The sequence below is a fragment of the Scomber japonicus genome, chromosome 16, assembly GCF_027409825.1.
Source record: "Scomber japonicus isolate fScoJap1 chromosome 16, fScoJap1.pri, whole genome shotgun sequence".
Taxonomy (NCBI): domain Eukaryota; kingdom Metazoa; phylum Chordata; class Actinopteri; order Scombriformes; family Scombridae; genus Scomber; species Scomber japonicus.
In genome coordinates, this window is record NC_070593.1 from 31,948,329 (window position 1) to 31,968,855 (window position 20,527).

Here is a 20,527-nt window from a genome sequence, read left to right on the forward strand (position 1 = left end):
GAGAGGGCAGGACTCTAATCTGCCAGTTTGTTGACACTGCGCCTTATGTTACCCACAAGTCAGTCTTCATATCCTTGTGACGGCTTTCGATTAATTCACCGACCTTTATCTTCTAGTCTCAGAGGCACTCTCGATCAGATCTGAGCATGCCCACCATCTTCCCACTTCACTGTTTCAAAAGAAAAAAACTTTACTTTCTTTAATAGAAAAAATGTAGTTTGACATTGTTACATGAGAAAATAGTAATGCAATGTAATGTAAGTAGGGCATCTAACTAACGTGTATCCTATGTCCTTGGTTAGACTTTTAAATTCAGGTTAAATCAGACAATACAATAAAAAAAATAATTTTAAGAGACATTGGATTAATCATGAGTTCCTTTCACAATGCTCTGTAAAAAACGGATTAAAAAGTGATTGATTTTTCAATGTTAATTTACTTCAGTTTCATTACCTTTCAAATGTGTGAATTTGTGATAGCAAACACTATGCCAAAAAGTTCACATTTTCATTGTTGTTCAAGAAGTGTTATAAGTCAAATGGGGGGTCACTGTGTAATATATCAGTGTAAAATGGGAGAATTGGTGAGTAACAATGATATTACTTGTTTTATAAATGAGAAGCTTTGTTTTTGTCTTGACAAAACAATAAACTTGTTGAGCAGGTATGTACTTTTTCAAAAACGTTCCACATTCGCACACTAGATGTCATCAAAGAGAGTGTTCTGTTGACAGGCGCATTGTTTCACACAGCAGCTTGGCATGGGTATCCCAGTGTCATGAATGTGACATGTGACTGAGTGTGAGTGTTGATTTTCCTTCAGTCCTACATGAACATTTTACAGTATGTGATCTGCATATATTCCCTGATACCTTTCTGACCGTGGATTAGGAGGTCCTGTGCAGGGTCATTTCTGTATCTTTCCCAAATTGACAGTCACAACCATCTTGCACAGTGATTTTCTGACATGAGACCAACAGGTTAGATGACATCACTTTGACATAGGAAACAGTATGTCTGCTCCTGAAGATTTATTAAATGCATATAGAGTATGGATTATTCCATGTACTTTTTAATTTTCTGCTTTTTAAAAAATGCTCACTCTAAGAGAAAAAGTTTGTCCAGTCTTAGTCCAGGATTGGTCACTGTCAGGGCGTGTCAGCTTTCAACATTCTCATTGGTCTTCAGCCTCTGAAGCTCCTCCTCCAGTAAGCTGATTCGCTGCAGCAGCTCCCTCCTGTCCTGAAGCACTCTGAGCTCTGTCTGCTGCTCCACTTCCAAGACCTTCCTGTCATACCAGCGCTCCAACTGAACCGACACATTCTCAAAGAAACGTTGAGTCACCTGAAAATGAAGCAACAACAAACTCAGTCTTATGAAGTTTTAAGATTAGTGGTTGATACAAGTCTCATGTGTGTCTGTGTGTTAAAGGCACCATGTGGACTCTCTGACCACTAGTAGCACTATGGAAACTGTTTTTTTTATGAGTGGGCCCCTGTTTTGTTTCTCTCATGCACACACAAGGATGTATTAATACTCACAGTCCTGCCAATCCTCTCACACTATCCACTGATTTACAAGTTTTGTATATAAATGAAGCGATGCACCAACAAAGACAGACGAAAAAGACTGTTGTTTTTGTAGAAAAATGCATTCAACACAAGCCCAATGAAACACTCATGTGAACTTTTGTTTAAGTCTTGTCCACCAATCAGAAGATTGGCGGTTTGATTACCGGATACTTAATCACAATTGCACCCGTCTCTGCTCTATCGGTGTGTGAATGGTTAGTTTCCATTCTGATGAGCAGGTTGGCTCTCTGCGTGGTTAGCCCCTGTCTTCAGTGTATAAATGAGACATGTAGTGTAAAAGCACTTTGAGTGGTCAAAAAGACTAGAAAAGCTCTACATTGACTGCAGTTCTAAAACGCTCTGGTTTGATTGGACAGCATGCAGAGGACAGAACAAAATGGGGGCTGGAAAACAATGGACATGCACCTAGTGTGATCCTGGTGGGAACCACAGTGCTCATTGACTTATGTGGTAATTAGCACTTTAGACATTGTAACCAGTAACCAGTAAATAATTCCCACACATAACTCTAAAAGTACAACTTGTCATTGTTGTGTAAAGAGTACACAAATGAGATACATAGTTTTAAAAAAGTGTTGGTATCATAGATATATTTTCAAAGACTGGACGGATCCATAAGTATCTTTTGAGGTTTAAGTAAAGCATCATTTGGAACATGTCTGCTCAATTGACATATTCTAAGCCTCACCTCCATAGCATGCAGATTGTTCCTCTCCTGGCTGAATGTGGGCTCAGCAGGACGGTCGATGAAGAACTCCAGTGTTTTGGTGCAGTCAGTGTGTATCCCTGCTCTGACCAGCTCTCCAAAGTGTTTCCTGTTTTGTCTATCACAGCCTAGTCCCTGATGTTGGATCCTTGAGGGTCCCTGGTCACTAATGCTGGACTGGCTGCTGTTGCTTGAGAAGTCCTCTGCGCACAGTGGCACCACTGCTCTTGTGGGACTGTCTTGCACTCCTGGAGGATGCCAGTAGGTGTCAGCAGAGCCAAGCAGGAACCCTGAGGTCCGTCTTGCTGGTTTAGGGAACAGGGCTGTGTTCTCATAGTCATCTAACAGGAGAAATATAGTGAGAAAAAATAAATCATACATTTGTGTTGATTGTCACACGTTAATTGGGCAACTAGATTTAAACTCTAGTCTACTGAATGCAAATTTGACATGCTATACACCCACGTGTTGCCATTTTATGCAAAACACATTGTGTTACCCTGTGTAGGAAATATGCTCATATAAAGTTTGACTTGACTTGACCTTTTAAAATGGTGGCTGTTGATTGTATTGTAAAAGTTCTATTAACAAATATGAAGACTTATCATATTGCACAGTTAAAGCAAACTGGCTCACACAGATGCCCCTACTGTCAGAGCTTGGACATACAGTGCCTACCTGGTGACCTGTCCATCTTCATTTCAAAGTATGTCCTGCTCCCCATTTGCTCCTGCTCTGTTCCTCTCAGACTGTGGGTAGATTTGGATGGTAGGATGTTTACATAGGTAGCCAGCGAAGTGCTGCTTTCTCCAGATACCACAGACAGCAGGGGGAGAGATTCCAGGTCAGCATCAGCCACAGACTTCTCCACAGAGGGTGAGGACAGCAGTTTGTAGTATTGGGCTTTGGCTGGGATGTGGACATCCATGTCCTTCAGCTGTGACAAGCACCATTTCTTCATCTCATGACTCACTACTGCCTGCTTGAAAAAACAAAGTAGCTGTATGACCAAACCTTCAGTATACGTATTAGATCTAAACAGCTGGTATTCGTCATCTCTCTATGTGGTACTAAAAAGGCCAGTCTCTGTATGGAGTGTCAAACAAGATAAAACTAAATTAAATCTTAATATTTTACTCTTCTGTTCTTTATTTTCACAATGATTTTGTTGAAATTGTGAGATTAAACTCAAATTACCATTTATTTCTCACCATCTGAATTTTACCAAAAGATCAGTATTAGTACAGGCTGCCAGTCACTATATCTTCAGACTTAAACTAAATCTGTTGATTCAATCTCAGAATTATAATTTTCATAACAGAATCCAAATTTTCATTCTCACAATTTTCCTGAATTAATCTCAGATGTCTTCCATTAAAGGGTAAATTCATGTTTTACCCATCACATTGTGCATGTGATCAGAGAATGAATGTATTTTTCCTGCTCTATTATGATGGTATCACATATAAACTATAATATGAGCTTACCATGTGTTCCCTGTATGGAAAGAAATCCTGTAGGTTGTAACTGTGATACCTGTGTCAGCATGGTGTCCTCTCTGCCCCGGGCAACCTCCTGCTTGATCCTGTGAATCATGTTCTTCCTCTCAGCTATGGCTCTTTCCTGATTCAGCATGTCCAACACTTTCATCTGCCCAAACCAAAGAGTAGAAAAATCTGACTGATTCTTCACTGGAACTTTCTTGCGTTAATATTGTCAAATTAAAAGTTGAACTGAAATCAAAATTCAGATCTGCTAAGAAATCCACATATATTCCATATGTTTCTCCTTGATGTTTGACTTGTCAAAATAGTTTTGTCACCAATGGACAATGTCACTACTGTGACTAAGCACAGGCATTGTTTCTAAAATTATGTCCAAAATGGTTTGATATTCCTTAAAAAAATAAATAAATAGTGCAATAGTATCCTAGTCATGTCACATCGCATAGTTACATTTCCTTACAAAAAATGTAAGAAGAAATCAAATGTTAGTTTCACTTTAAAGGAAAGCAGCATGTAAACTAAAAACAATGATATTGCTATCAAACTCCATCAGACCTGGTGTCTGTTTCGGCGGTCCACTTTGCCCAGCTTGCTGTTGACCTCCTCCTGGACACCCTGGATGTGCAGCCTCATCTCCTCCTGTGTGGCTCTCAATTGACCCTCCAGATTCTTGATGAGAGGCTTACAGTTGCACCCACTGGCTGGTGCCTAAAGAGAAATACTACTGGTAAACAAGCCACAAAACTGCAATGTTTCCATAAAGTCTTATATAGTATGTGCTTACATAGTTCAACATGTTAAGTTTTAGCACCAGAATGACCTTGTGCCAAGCTCTGAGCATAGTCACTGATTTAAAATAAAACAAGAAAAGATCAGTAACCTGTCTAATGCTGCCATCCTTGTCTCTGTACAGTGTGTAAAGCTGATAGGTATGCCCATTCTGGAGAGTATAATATTCATCATCATCACCACAGAGATTCTTCTTAATGTACAAGTCATTTTTGCCTTTTCTCAGATCCTCTGGCTTCAAAGGCTGCAAAGAAGACATGACAAGTTTTGAATCTTAGTATAGGTGGAAACCAGAATGCGGGTGTGTTTATCAGTAAGCATGAACTTAATCTAGCCAGTTTAGTAGGTCATGGCAGCAACTGCATGAACAATTATATGACACCACTATTAAAAGTGATTGAACACAATCATGGTATGATTTAGATCATAGAAGCATCTTAACTTTCTTTTCTAGACTGAAGCATGGGGATAGATTTGAAAACTTAAAGACTGTGTAAAATGAATTCAGACATTTTCTTCTAAACACATTAAATAGATCATAAATGTATTTCTAAAAAAAGGTGTAAAAAGCATTTCAACCATTTAGATTTGAATTGTGGAGCTAGGCTTCACACACTGTGTTTCAAGATTTCTATGTTCAGGATTTAGTGGGCGGGTCTGAATCACTGCCGCGTGCTGCTGTAGAGAGGTGTAAATACATTCAGCGCACACTACTACAGCCTACAGTTAGCTGAATTAGCTGCCGAGCTAGCTGCCGAGCTAGCAGCAGAAAGCTCTCACTTTGATTGACAGGTGACACTTGGTAGGGGGCGTGGTTTCAGCGAACTCGGTGGGCACTCCCACAGCGTTTGGGAGAAGAGAAAGAGGTTGCTTTTTACACAACTTTGAAGCCTAATTTCATATATTTAGCTATTTTTTCAATCATTCAAACTGGGCAGGGTGGTTAACAACACACTTTTCTGTGGTATGTCAAACTCAGAACACATATTTATTTTTACTTTACACAGACTTTAATTTTGGGTTTATCCTCTACCACTATGTACACAGTTTCAGAAACTACAAAATCCAATTATGGCCTATTGGAATGAAATGTAGGTGGAGCTGGGAGATTCAAGAAGCAACAACCAGCTGACAGTAGGCTGATACACACGTCAAATATATGTTTTCACACCCTCATTGAACAACTGATCAACACCAAGTCGTGCATTAGAAGAGGTTAAACCAAGAATTATCCTTGATAATAATTAAATAATTGAAAAAGAAAGAAATCCATTTTTTTAAATACCACCATCTAGTGGTCTAAAGAGAAACTGCAGCTTCAGTCACATCTGTATCAGTTACAACACCTGGCTATGGTGGACTTCAGTCTTTCACGTCATAAATCACAGAAAGTGTTTAATTTTTGATATTAAAGTCAATCCAATAGAAGGAAAGTGAAATCACTTCTGCGTTGCTCTCAGTTATGGTGGTTTAATGCCCCCTTGTGGACATGTGTGAGAATTTATTTTTTATTTTAGTTGCATGGTGGCTGTAAAAATCATGCAATCCACTTTTCTTGGTGAAGTGTGTACTACATGTACATGTAAAGTAGTTCTGCAATTCAAGGTTCAAGCTTTTATTGTCTGATGCATAACAACATAATGGGTCTTGACATATGTCTGAGGAAATATTCCATATAATACTATTCATCTTTACATTTTGTTAAATTGCAGCAGAAGAAATATAGTAAATAGTGAAAAAACATTCCAGAGGTCTTTGACTCTGTTAACTATCTGTCTCATTTGCTCCCGGAACATTAGACGATGACAGCACCATCACAATATTAAATTACCAGCAAAATAAATGAAGATAGTTAACAGTACTGGGCACAATGTTTCACATGAAAACTGCCACTAGATTAGTTAGGTATGCCAAATGTCTCTGTTATGTTGACTCACCTGCTCTTTGACTCGCCTCTTCCTGTGGTGTCTATGGGGGCTGTTAATGGTAGCTAGGGTCTTGTGGTAATGCTGCTGCTGGTAGGGGGAGCCCACCTTGGTGGTTGTTTTGCTCTCCATTTGTTCACTGCTGGGTGTTTCCTCCACCACAGAACTGCTGTCCTGCTCAGGATCACAGCCAGGGAGAACAGAATAAAATGAAATTCAAATGCAAAACACAAAACAGAGAAATAACAACATCAAATAATCCAATTACTCTGAAATTTTGATTCATCTCTCAACATCTGATGATACCCATCCTCATATCTCCTACAGTACACACTATTTATTCATAGTGATTGTTTCTGGTATGTTCTTACTTTGTTTGGTAGTATTTCTACTCTAGTAACAGACTGGGTCCTGCGCTCAGCTGTCAGTCTTTCTCTTCGTTTCCTGATTGTTCTTCCTCGCATGAAACGATGTACCTGAGGATGATCAATCAATCAATCTTTATTTGTTTAGCACCAAATCACAACAAAGTCATCTCAAGGCACTTTACACATAGAGCAGGTCTAAACCGTACTCTTCAGATGATAACAAAATCTGCTTTAGTTCCATCATCACTAACAACAATCCTACAAACATACGCTAGATGTTTGCTGATGCTGATAAAAAACTGTTATTCTAAAGAATAAAAAAGATCAAAAGCCTACAAATCACATTCTTGACACTGCGCCCCCTAATGGTTGAAAAAAAGAATCTATATGATGGGAGTATTTAATCTAATAACATCCAGGATAAATGTATGACACAGACACCAACCTGAGGAGCTCTAGCCAGGAGAAGTGCCACATCTTTATGGTTGTTGTCTCTGGCCTTGTCAAGTGCTGTTTTACCTGCCTGGACGTGAACAGTAAATAAACACCCGTCATGATGGGCACTACTCTGTGAAAACCATTATGCCATGTTTTTTGTGAGTCTTGAGGGAACATTTCAGAGTAAAAGATGATGTCATCATGTTATCAGTCTGATAAAAGCCACTATTATGGAACATGCTGAATTATGGAACATGTATTGTAGGATCCAGATGTTTAGGAGTTTGATCCATACCATTAATGTCTCATCCCAGCCTCTACAGCAAAGACTTTGACCATTGTTTTTAATCTCTTACTCCACAATGCTAAATCATTATAATAAAACACTGTGCACTGCTTTTTGCTGTTTTGCAGCAACACTATCACAGGTCAAAATGCCAAAGGCTTTGAGGCAGATTATGATGACATTTTGATGGATCTATTGTGAAATGCACATAGTATGATTGTTTTTTGCTTGCATGAACACAAACCAAAACTAACAACTAAAATCAACAAAATCAAACTGTGCTTTCATATGTTTGGTAAATGTGGTTTGTAGATGCTTCTTACATTGTTTCTGATTTTTCCATCATCTCCAGCCTCCAGTAAGAGCTGAACTGTCTTCTTATGATTCAGAGCAGCAGCCACATGCAGAGCTGTGTCCCCTCCCTACAGTTAAACACAACACCACATGTGTATCTCAGTACTTATGAGTGGTTATACAGAATTTAACTTAAACTTCAGCACATGAATTAGTAACAGTTTAAAACATAGTTTCCCAATTGTTCAAGTTTTTGTATTCAACAAAAACAGTTAATAACACACTACAATGAAGTTGTGAACAGATATGTGTATTTATTTATGTATTATTCAGCAACTATAACTCAGTAGACTATAACAATTGTGATCATATAAAATATCTTGGAGAAGTTGTTATACTGCCTATAAATGATAAATAGGGGGACATGACATAAAAAGTCACACAATCTTTATCACACATGACACACACACACATACATACAACTGAATAAGCGGTATGTTAGTAATGAATCATGCACACTCTCACCTGTCAAAACATGCACATACACTAAATCCATACAAATGATTGAAAGACCTCTACATACACATTTGTGAAACTTCATGCATATTAGAAAAATCATGCATTTGTAAAACTACAGGTAAAACACAGGCAAAAACCTCATATCAGAACACAGAGTGTAATAAAACATGCATACATGAAGGATAAAGATTGATCAAAATAACGTGTGTTTGTATTTGCATGAATACCTGGTTTTTAATATACAACGGCAACAAGGACCACAATGGAAATAAGTCTTTCCTGTGTTGCAACCATGTGATCTGTCCTTTTAAAGTGAAGTACCAAACAAACAAACAAAACTACAAAAATCATATTGATATGACATCCTGTACCTGGTTTATCTCTTTGACAGAGCACAGTGAACTCAGCAGGATTTTCACCAGGGTCAGGTTGTTGTAGCGAGCAGCCACGTGTAAACAGGTGTCACCCACCTGGAACCAGAACACACATACCACAAAGCCTGAGCCGTGTCACATGATGAAATGATTCCTGACTGTTCAACAGAGTTTTTTATTTAGATGAGACTCTGTAAGTCTAGAGGAGAGGGTCAGTTCAGACTCACGTTGTTCTTGGTGTCTGGTGTAGATCCTCCAAGTAGCAGAAGGCGAGCAGTCTGAGCATGTGCGTTCTGACAGGCAAGGTGAAGTGCTGTGTTCCCTGCCTGCATCAACACAATACTGTTACTTCACTGTAGTGCATGAGGATAACAACACTAACAATGTAAGTATAGAAGAGAAGAAAGAACTGCAGCTGATAGCACTAAAAAAACACTTTCTACATGGTTTTAACCAGCTGATCCAAATCTCAGAAAAGCCATGTGGAATATGAGTATCAAAACGTTTCAGAGTATTCTGTGCATTCTTGTAAATTTCAGTTTCAATATTACCATGATTTGGTACTTTATAGGTTCTTTTATTACAGCTGTGATAACTACTGTCAGTATAACTTTTCAAGTGTAACTATTTCAACTGTAATAGACGTGTCATGTTTGAGTATAAATCATGACACTGCATGGTCCAAATGTAAGTTTAAGAACCTTTATCACTGTAAATCTTTCAAGAGTCCCTGAAGCTGATCGACTGTGAAAATACATTTCATATATTTTAAACCCATGTATGTGCACATGTTCTACACATATTTTAACAAGGCATTTGGCATGTTAGTTGGTCTAGGACAATCAGGAGACAAATAATGAACAACATCCTGTCTCCAGATACACAGATTAAAGATTAACCACTTAACACACGCCCCTGTTTTTTATGTTGTTAGCCTAAACGACATGCCCAAGTTGTGAGCAGCACAGATCCCACATAGTTTGAGACTCAGAGATGTGTCTGGTATCATTGGAAAGGAAACACTCTCAGGATTCTTGTAAAAGTGTGATTCTGTGACTTACTGACAAAGAGTGGCAGAGGTTACAATGATGGGGTTGTTTACTCGCCCATAGGTTTGCCTTTACAATGACATGTGTACAGACATTCAGGGACCTCTCAGCGGGATATAGACACAATGAGGCCACAGCCACATGTCTTGGCTTCATGCAGTCCAAATTTGGAGTCAAAAGACCAAAAGATGAATTTTTCTGAATTATTTTTCAACAGGTATGTCCATGCGTTTTCCTCAGGTCCTTTTTGGAGACTCCAAATGGACACTTGGTTACCAAAGCTGTATAACCACAATCAAACACTTATAACTTCACAACCCCTTTGCCTACAATCAAAGAAATGATTTGAATGAAAGCTGACACCATATTATTATTATTATTGTTATTATTATTATTATTATTATTATTATTACATATAACCTTTTTTTTTGTTTGGCCATATCTATCTATCTATCTATTCATCTATTTATCCATCTATCCATCTATATATCTATCTGACTGACTGACTAACTATCTGACTAACTATCTGACTAACTAACTAACTGACCATCTATCTATCTATCTATCTATCTATCTATCTGTTTATTTTGGTATAAGTCATATGTCAAGTCGAAGAAGAACCAACCGTGTACCAAAATGCCGAGTGCGTAATGATATATGGTTCAACTCTTTTACGCACAGGGCGCACGCCGGTTACGCTTGGAGTTTGTTTATGGACAGCCAAACTGATAGCTTAGTGTCATACACGGTTGGAAACCTCTGACTATTGGCTAAAAGGTTATCAACTTCATTTCACCGAATATTTCCATAGGCTAGAACAGCAGTCAGTCAAAGCCATGTCGTCATTGTTGTCGGTCACATGTCCTCATTGGCTTTGGAGACATGTACTGCCTAATCCTAAACACCGATTGGCCTGTGTGTGGTGTCGTCAGAAGCAGGAGAGGCTCACGGTCGTAAACATCTAGTCACGTGTACTCTGAGATGAACGTGCAGGTCAGGAAATGATGTAAACAGACCGTATATGGTTTGTTATTTGTGTTATTACGTTACGTGTTGGACTAAATACATGTTGACATATTGAGGAAAGTATTTCGGTTTTATGGAAACGAATTTCATATTTCACAAGAATGGATATTTGGCGAACTGTACAGAAAGTCCTGAGTTAGCTAATCGCTAATACTATTACGGCTGTGAGCAACCATATAAGTTGTGAGTGGTCTTGAATGAATCAGGGCAATCTAAGCTTTCCAACAATGTACGGCATGAATATACATGTTTAAGGATTGGTGTTTAAAACATTCAGAAGAACGTGTGGCTACCTCCTAACATCCGTCCCGTTCCGTAGACGGAACAGCGTACGTTAAGAGGTTAAAGAGAATACATATTCTGTAAAATGAGCAACTCTTCCTTATACATTTCTACAGAGAAGATTTTTCATTTCAACGTTCACAGTATCCATGTCATTAACTGCTCTCATTTCAGAGATGATTTATAGTATTGTATTTTACCATATTTCATTTCTTGTCAATTATCATCATATCTGTTTTGTGAATCACCTTGTGAATGTATTTGTGAGAAGTTCTACACAAAAAAATACTACTACAACAATGCAACTAAATAAATGCCATCTGAGTATTCATACCTTGTTCCTGATGTGAACATCAGCTCCGGCCCTGATCAGTAGTTTGACACACTGAGAGAAACCGTGCCAAGACACTTCATGCAGCGCAGTGTTGCCGTCCTCAAAGAAACACAGGATGGAGTTACTGTTATGTTATGTAAACTATACACACACACACACACACACACACACACACACACACACACACACACACACACACACACACAGATTGTCCTTTGCATGTCCATCACTCACTCTGTCCTGCAGGTCCACAGCACAGCCTCCCTTGATGAGAGCAGCTATGGCATCACTGTTTCCCACCATGGCAGCTCGGTGCAGAGCCGTGCGGTGGCCTGACCCCTGGCAGGATGATGGAGGGACAGGAACCAGTGCCAGTTCACTCATCACTGCTGACACACACACATTCACAGCTGACACACACAAGTTCGTGCATGCAGGCCTGGTCATGTGTGCATGCATGATCATAAACATGACTGGACAACAGATAGAAGATCAAGAAACAGATGCATACATACATGGTCCAGAAAACATTTGAAGATCATCTTATTGACTTACTTTTTTAAACAAACTGTAACATCAGCGATGACAGGAATAATTCCCCATTCCTATCTTCAGATAAATGACTTCAATCCTAGAATGCGCTCTGTTTAAACTCAGCTGAAGTGATATCCAGAACAGATGTGGCGCTTCAAATAGCTTTGTGAGTTGATGCTGTGATACAAACAGAAGTCTACCTACAGTGCACACATGTAATCTAGTGCTGCTGGCTTTGTGCATGTGTTTATTGTGCAGTTGCATGAGCATGTGGGTTGCAGAATTAAAGACAGCCAACAACATTTAATCCACAGGATGGATCCCTCTGTCAGGTCTTTACTGGAGTGTACAGCAGGATACACTCAGCATCTACTTCCTCTACCCTAAAATTGGGGGAATGTTTGTAAAAAAATGTTTGAGTATCTTGAGAAGCCATCTGTGCATAAAAAAGTATTTACAGTACTAGTCAAAACCTTTACATTGAAGGGTTTTTCTTTATTTTACTATTTTCTTCATTTTAGATTAATACCGAAGACATCAACACTATGAAATAACATATGTGGAGTCATGTATCAATCAAAAAAGTGTTAAACTAAAATATGTTTTAGCCACTGTTTATACGTTTCATTAAGTTATCACATGGAATGCTTTCAGTTAACTTGAGCATTGGAAATGCAGTAAATCATGAGGTGTCCAATATAAACATCATCTCTACATTACTGGACTGGTATCTACACATAATGATGGTGATTCAGTCAATTAGTTGTTTGGTTCATTATTCATGTTTGACCCTCTGCTTCATGTGTGTGATGCCACCATCAGGTCCATAAATATGTATATAATCCAATGAGCGGGCAAGGTCACAGCACTGATCAGAGTGTACATACCACTGCACACAGTCTAATGCAGCTGTCATTGTATTTAGAGCACAACCGATATATCAGTCAACTGATATTATTGGCTGATATTGGCCAATCACAGTTATATCAATACTAGTGTTTATGCTGTCTGATATGTGCCAAGTGTTTTTTACAGTTATATAGGCTGCATTTTATGTATATTAGATCATTTTAATTCAAGTTACAATTCCCAATGAAATGTATTGTTTCAGTACACTGGTGTCATTTTTATAAAAGTTAAGTTTAGAGTTAAACTATAAAATGTCTTGCTTCCAGTACATATCTTTGTCACAAGTGTTTGGTAACCACATTTAGGGAAAAAGTAGGTTTATGTATATATTCCAGATTATCTGTCCATATGTCAACATTGGAATTTTTTTATTTCCTAATATCAGTATCGGCATGGCCCTAAACATCCAGTATTGGTTGGGCCCTAATTGTAGCGCCTCAGAAGTCTTCTGGAATTACAGTTGATAATCTGCTCTTACTATAAAGCAGGTATTCTTTATGTTTACTACATAACACAGACAAACTGTTTTGATAAACATCCGTAAATTTGCATTTTACTCTCACATATTCTGCACATTTTGAGCGTGTTATTTTTACATAAAAGGGAAGAAATATGCTGCATAAGCCATTTTAAAAATGTAGGCTACACAGGTCACGCTTATGAATGACATTGTAAAAGATGTTATTGATTTTTCTTGAATGAACATTTTCAATAAATTGCTCTGCTATGGAAATAACGTGATTGCTACTCACACATTAGCCAATAGCTGGTGATTAAACTCATATGGGTTATATATTGGCCAGAATTATTTATTCATGCGTTTGTTATCCATCGCTATTTCTATAATCATCAAGTCTTCTTCATTTTCTGTGATAAAATGACACTTTCATTTTCAGTTGCTGTCATACAGTAATAGTTCAGCCATGAACAGCACTGACCTGGATTCTCCTGCTGCCTGTCCGGCTCCTTTACCAATAAGCATGTGACCCAGATGACAAAGGATTTGATGTCAGTGCAGCGGTATTTGAGCAGATAGTAGGATTATACTGTATGCCAAGGGTCAACCTTTAATCTTTGTTGGTGATTCTAAACAGCAGAGGCATGTGTTCACACACAACATGAAAACACTTTAATTTTCCTCTCTTCACTAAGCCCACATGTATCACTGTGTTCCAGTTTGACTTCAGTAGTGATGCAATTTTACTATTGTGCTTGATAAAGTCTGGGTCAGGATAGTTGTTTTTACCTTATAAGTAATATACTGTAGGATATTTGAGGATTTCTGCTGTTTTCTCACTGATTGATGTATCCAGGATACAATGCATTATGAATTACATGTCATATGACAAACTCTTCCATTTGAGAAAAACTAATGACTCAATATCATTTTAACAATAAGGAAACACGTATTTACAACTTCAAATGACCTGATTTAACTGATTTTACTTTGAAATGGAAGAACAGATTTAAATGTGCAGAATATAGTTATCATCAGGTGTCATTTTAAGCTGTAGCCTGAACAGCTGACTTTATTTGGATTGAATTATCTAACCACTATGAAGTGAGGATTTTTTAAAGTGTGTATATGTATATATATATATATATATATTATAATTTTATTTTATTTTAAATTTTTAAATTAGTCTCCAGGCCTGCATGAAATTCAATGCAAAGTTTCCAATAATAAATAAGTAATCATGAATGAAAATGAATTAAAGTTTTTATTTGCCTATTTCCCTTTTAATACTACATTTAATATTCTTTCCAGGAAGCTTCCTATGAATACAAGAAATCAATTTAAACTAAACAAATATATATTATAAATAATTTAATTCCCTCTATAAAACTCTATGAATTCCTAAAGGTATCTGGTAGGCTTTGACTGTCAATATTGTTTTTTTATTTATTTATTATAACTTTAAACAACATTAACATTTTCAGGTGCAGCTCCACATTGACTCTTTGACATCTGTGTAATATCATAACAGCTGCTTGATTTGCGTATTTGTCACTTTAATTGTAGTTTACTTGATTGGCTCAGTGTGTGTGTGTGTGTGTGTGTGTGTGTGTGTGTGTGATTGTCTGGATGTCACAGGTGGAGACAGCAGACTGCAGAGTATATTTATAACTGCCCAACACAGCAATGATGAACTGTACTAAAGAGAGATTCAGTTAAACATACACATTTATGCTTGCTTTGAATTGAATTAAAGGACCAATCAGAACTTTTAACCTTGTGACCCCTGCTTTTTTACATGTGGAACACAGGTATACAGATTATATGAATGCATTGGATTGGAGAATTAAAAGTGGTGAGCATCAGAGATCATCCTGGGTTCACTGGGAAGTACCTGCATTTTATTTGGATTTTTGACCATTTAAAGTTGGTTTGTGTTGTTGTGTTTAGGCTAACAAATTCACAATGGTTATTACTGCTTCTCACACTCTAGCTAACTGCCGCTTCCACTCTAACTTTGATGAAAAAGTGATTTCCACTCCTCGTTTGACTGCTCATAGTTTGAAAAGGTTACATGTTATGGAAAAACAATTTAGTGTTTTGAAGAGAGCACAAGTTTTCCTCCGTTTTAAAGTTTGAATCATGTGTCTATGTGCACGTATGAGAGAGCTAGGTGAATCCGAAAAAAGGTGAAATTTTGTGGTTTTTAAAAAAAATTCCCATTCATTTCCAATGGAGAAATCTCCTGGTTTTTTGGGAATAACTTTGGGAAAGCACTCCTCTCCAGCTTCTGGAGCTAGCTAGAACCCCGTGGCACTAATTATATTATATAGTCTGTTCACTATTATCTATTATATTATATAGTCTGTTCACTATTATCTATTATATATTATATAGTCCATTCACTATTATATATTATATTATATAGTCTGTTCACTATTATATATTATATAGTCTGTTCACTATTATATATTATATAGTCTGTTCACTATTATCTATTGTATTATATTATATAGTCTGTTCACTATTATCTATTATATTATATAGTCTGTTCACTATTATCTATTATATTATATAGTCCATTCACTATTATATATTATATATCATTATTATATTATATAGTCTGTTCACTATTATATATTATATAGTCTGTTCACTATTATCTATTATATGTTATATTATATAGTCTGTTCACTATTATCTATTATATTATATAGTCCATTCACTATTATATATTATATATCATATTATATTATATAGTCTGTTCACTATTATATATTATATTATATAGTCTGTTCACTATTATCTATTATATTATATAGTCTGTTCACTATTATCTATTATATTATATTATATAGTCTGTTCACTATTATCTATTATATTATATAGTCCATTCACTATTATATATTATATATCATATTATATTATATAGTCTGTTCACTATTATCTATTATATAGTCTGTTCACTATTATCTATTATATAGTCTGTTCACTATTATATATTATATAGTCTGTTCACTATTATCTATTATATAGTCTGTTCACTATTATCTATTATATTATATAGTCTGTTCACTATTATCTATTATATTATATAGTCCATTCACTATTATATATTATATATCATATTATATTATATAGTCTGTTCACTATTATCTATTATATTATATAGTCTGTTCACTATTATCTATTATATTATATAGTCCATTCACTATTATATATTACATATCATATTATATTATATAGTCTGTTCACTATTATCTATTATATTATATAGTCTGTTCACTATTATCTATTATACTATATAGTCTGTTCACTATTATCTATTATAGTATATAGTCAATTCACTATTATATATTATATATCATATTATATTATATAGTCTGTTCACTATTATATATCATATTATATTATATAGTCTGTTCACTATTATCTATTATATTATATTATATAGTCTGTTCACTATTATCTATTATATTATATAGTCTGTTCACTATTATCTATTATATTATATTATATAGTCTGTTCACTATTATCTATTATATTATTTTATATAGTCTGTTCACTATTATCTATTATATTATATAGTCTGTTCACTATTATCTATTATACTTTGCTGAGTTTGTTTCTGAAAGACGGACATTAACGAGCAACACACAAGCTTTGGCTGCTTTGTTGGGGTCTGCAGCATCACTGTTGGTCTGTTAGTGTTTCTATTAGCTTTGTGTTAGCATGAGGCCATCATGCCGCAACCATGCCTGAAACACACCTTTGATCATTTTTTTTATCCACCCAACAACAAGGCTCCCACCTACACTGATTCCTGCTACACCAATGCTGTGGTTCACACTGCTGCTGTGGGTAAAGTTAGCCTCCATCAGCCCAGCCTCCACCTCTCTGGTTCAGGGTCACATCATGGCTCAAGGACCAATCTGAAATCCATGTCTTACTATCAGCCCACTCTGCAGGGTTTCACATTGTGCTGCTTGTTTTAGCTTAGCATGCTGCTGGCTAATCCAGGGAGCATCTTAGAGTGGAGCCACTAGCATCAAGCTAAACTGTATTTCTATTTGTTGTAATAAATGGTTTGATCTATGATGAGAATGTTCCTCTGACTGACCTGACTTCTGAAAAATGAATAATATGACATTTACCTTAAGACTTCCCAAGTAAGAAGTATCCTGTAATACCGAATATGACCACTAGAGCAAAAACACTTAACCAGCTTTCATGTAAACTTTCATATTGCTTCATTTTGTTACTAGCAGATGTACATGTACATATTATTTTGCAGGTATTCAGTATAAAGATTTTGCAACCTTATCCTGACCAAAACATAATAAAGGCAGTATTATGTTTCTATTAAAACTATTCCAGTAGCACATTAGTAATACTGTATACATACATGGTTGGAGATTGATATTGAGCTTGTCATGTCACTTTTAGAAAGAAGGAAGATTAAACATATTTCCCAAACTATTTATTGTTTCTATTGTAAAACCATGCTGTAACTTAAGCATAATACTAACACTAATGTGAATTGTCATAATTGAAATATAGCAAGCCAGTGTATTGAAAACGAGGGATGTCTACAGTAATTAAAGCAACAAATGATCTTACAAATAGCTTCTAACTGTGTGTTCAGTAGGAATCAGAAGTGAAGAACATGTTACCTTATCCTCCATAGATCCTGCAGACTTCTGATCCTCTCTGTGGCTAAAAGGAGAACTTGTGCAAAATCCAAACAAGCCTTTCAAAGTGTCTGTGTTTGTGGTGTTTAAGAGGATGAAGCTGCTGTAGCAATGGCAGGCTGGCTACTCATTGTGTGAAGAAGTGCTGAGAGGATGCCAGCTGTGCTAGTGCATTACAGCTTAGAGATAAACAGAGAGAGAGAGAGAGAGAGAGAGAGAGAGAGAGAGAGAGAGAGAGAGAGAGAGAGAGAGAGAGAGAGAGAGAGAGAGAGAGAGAGAGAGAGAGAGAGAAGCACATGCATCAACAATAAAACATTTTAACCGTCCATCCACACGTGCACTCTGTCATGTGAAAAGGTTTCATCAAGTTTATGAGCAGATCATCTGTGATGTGGAATTACATCAACAAGATGTCAGCTGACTTCCAGCTCATCTGGGGAATAACATGCTTTGAATCTGTATCTCACACACACACACACACACTATGTATTAGCAGAGGCCTGCATGTCTTTGGTGAATCTTTGTGAAATGTATTCCATGGATTAGGATGAAGAGGATGAGTCCAGATGAAAATCTCTGATTTACTCTGCTTTGTTGGGAAAGTTGTCATTTTAATCTAAGCTTTTGTTGCACAAATTTACAGAACAAAAAAAGTCTCACTTTAAAATGTGTAATTGGTCCACAGCGCAAAAAAGCAGTAGTTTCAAAATAACCGCTTAAAATGTGTGAGATGGCTATTATATCGTAAATAAATAAAATCGTAAAATATTTGTAGTTAAAAGTCGTCTCTGCATTGAGGACAGCTACTGATAACCTTAAACATACTCCTGTTCTGTTAGAGCTATAGTTAAGGGACTTTGTTACCTCCTAATGGTGGACCTGTGTATATAGTTGGAGGTAAAGAACACAGAAAACAGAAGTCAGCAGAGGTGATGGATGATTGTCTACAATCCATTTGCATCCACCAACAGACTTATTTTTCATAGCTTCATTTGTGTGTATATTGTTTATTTTTCATCTACCTTTACGTTTGTATTTCGTCATATTTCTCAACCAGTTAAGTAAATTAGGTAATTAAGATAGAGCATGTGTTTCATATGTCTTGCTAGTATTGTATTACAATGTTTTAAACGAACAATTTACATGTGAAATATAGCAATTATTTGTGTTCATATTTTTGATTGACCTAATTTTATTTTATTGTAGTATCACACTTTCTGGAATTATTAAAGGGGCTCTATGCGAAATACAGCTTTATTAGCTTTCAGGAATTTTATTTTTGCTATGTAAACAACTAATGGTGTATTTACATCTGGAGTAGAGAGTTACGTCACACGCCCTCTGTGTGTGTTGTTCTGGAGCCTCTGTTTTGGAAGCCGGGCCGGCCGCGCGTTCATGTTAGTGCATGTGAGCCACCTCCTCCTCTCCTCCACCGGAACCGTTAACCCACTCCCCCTATATAACCGGGACCGTAATGCCACTCCCCCTATCAAACCACTGAGGACCGGCTGCGGTTAGCGAAAGCGACATGGCGGAGGAAAACCAGAGACATTAACCCCATGAAGAGACCACGCTCAGTTGCCAAGAAACTCTCCGATAAAGAGAGGAATAAGACCCGGGTTAACATTGGCCTTGCATTTCCGAGGTGGAGAGCCCTGCAAGAAGAAAAAGGGATACATTTTGACTTGGAGCTAGCTCTTCTTCTCTTGGACCAGTAAGTAACGTTATGTGTATACAGTCACATATCTGTTTAGTTAGTGTTAGACTAACGTTAGACGTTATGTCGCATATCATGTTCATTTAGTTGACAGTCTTAGGACGAAGCCTGAGCTGCAGCTCGGCTTCATGATAGCCATAGAGGGGAGCATACCTATGTTCCCCGGCTAGCTCGGCCGCTAACTCAGCTAACTGCAGACGGACTGTGTGTAAGTCCTGTAGTGTTGGATATAATGTAGTTCTACTCAGACTGGTCCCGGTTTTGTTTTGCTGTTAACACAAACGAGCTAGAGCTAAGCGAGCTACCGTCATACGTCTGAGCTGGTAGCCATGTGGCTAACGTTAGCAATAAGCATCGTAAAATAGTAACATAGGAGGGAATAGGAAGGCTTACGACTAGTGCTGTGTGTTATCACATTTTATGTCTGTCCACATATTTTATAGCACAAAGGGAGAGAAGTGAGTATGAAAATATGTATGGCCTGCTTGTGTAATGTTAGTTGTAATACTGTCAGGGCAGTACATAGATGATGATGATGGTGATGCTAACCATGCTTCACTGGACCAGTCCTTGCTATTTCAGAAACTTTTGACTAAATGGAAAGTAAGATATTTTTGTCCTAAAAATAATAAACAGGCTATTGGACTGGTGATGAAATACTGTGACTGTTACTCTGATAAAGATGATAGACATTTTGGTCTGACAACTAGTGTTTTCTATAACTGAAGAAGTT

General features: G+C 37.0%; 1 protein-coding gene across 1 annotated transcript; it reads right to left on the reverse strand.

The window, feature by feature from the left end:
• Positions 1-1,157: 1,157 nt before the first annotated feature.
• ankrd6a (ankyrin repeat domain 6a) lies at positions 1,158-11,870 on the reverse strand. The gene is made up of 14 exons (XM_053335236.1): positions 11,721-11,870; positions 11,487-11,585; positions 9,023-9,121; positions 8,793-8,891; positions 7,932-8,030; positions 7,330-7,407; positions 6,888-6,992; positions 6,529-6,690; positions 4,683-4,835; positions 4,358-4,510; positions 3,834-3,947; positions 2,976-3,276; positions 2,280-2,638; positions 1,158-1,343 (listed from the first exon to the last, which is right to left on the reverse strand). The coding sequence occupies exons 1-14, from the start codon at positions 11,868-11,870 to the stop codon at positions 1,158-1,160; spliced, it is 2,157 nt and encodes a 718-aa protein (XP_053191211.1).
• Positions 11,871-20,527: the final 8,657 nt, after the last annotated feature.

Bases quoted from the DNA above. Each gene is read 5' to 3' on its own strand.
- ankrd6a (XM_053335236.1), bottom strand. From the start codon at position 11,870: ATGAGTGAACTGGCACTGGTTCCTGTCCCTCCATCATCCTGCCAGGGG. The intron at 8,892-9,022 runs GTGAGTCTGAAC...TTCTGGTTCCAG, and splicing joins CACCAGACACCAAGAACAAC to GTGGGTGACACCTGTTTACA. The intron at 6,691-6,887 runs GTAAGAACATAC...GATCCTGAGCAG, and splicing joins TAGAAATACTACCAAACAAA to GACAGCAGTTCTGTGGTGGA.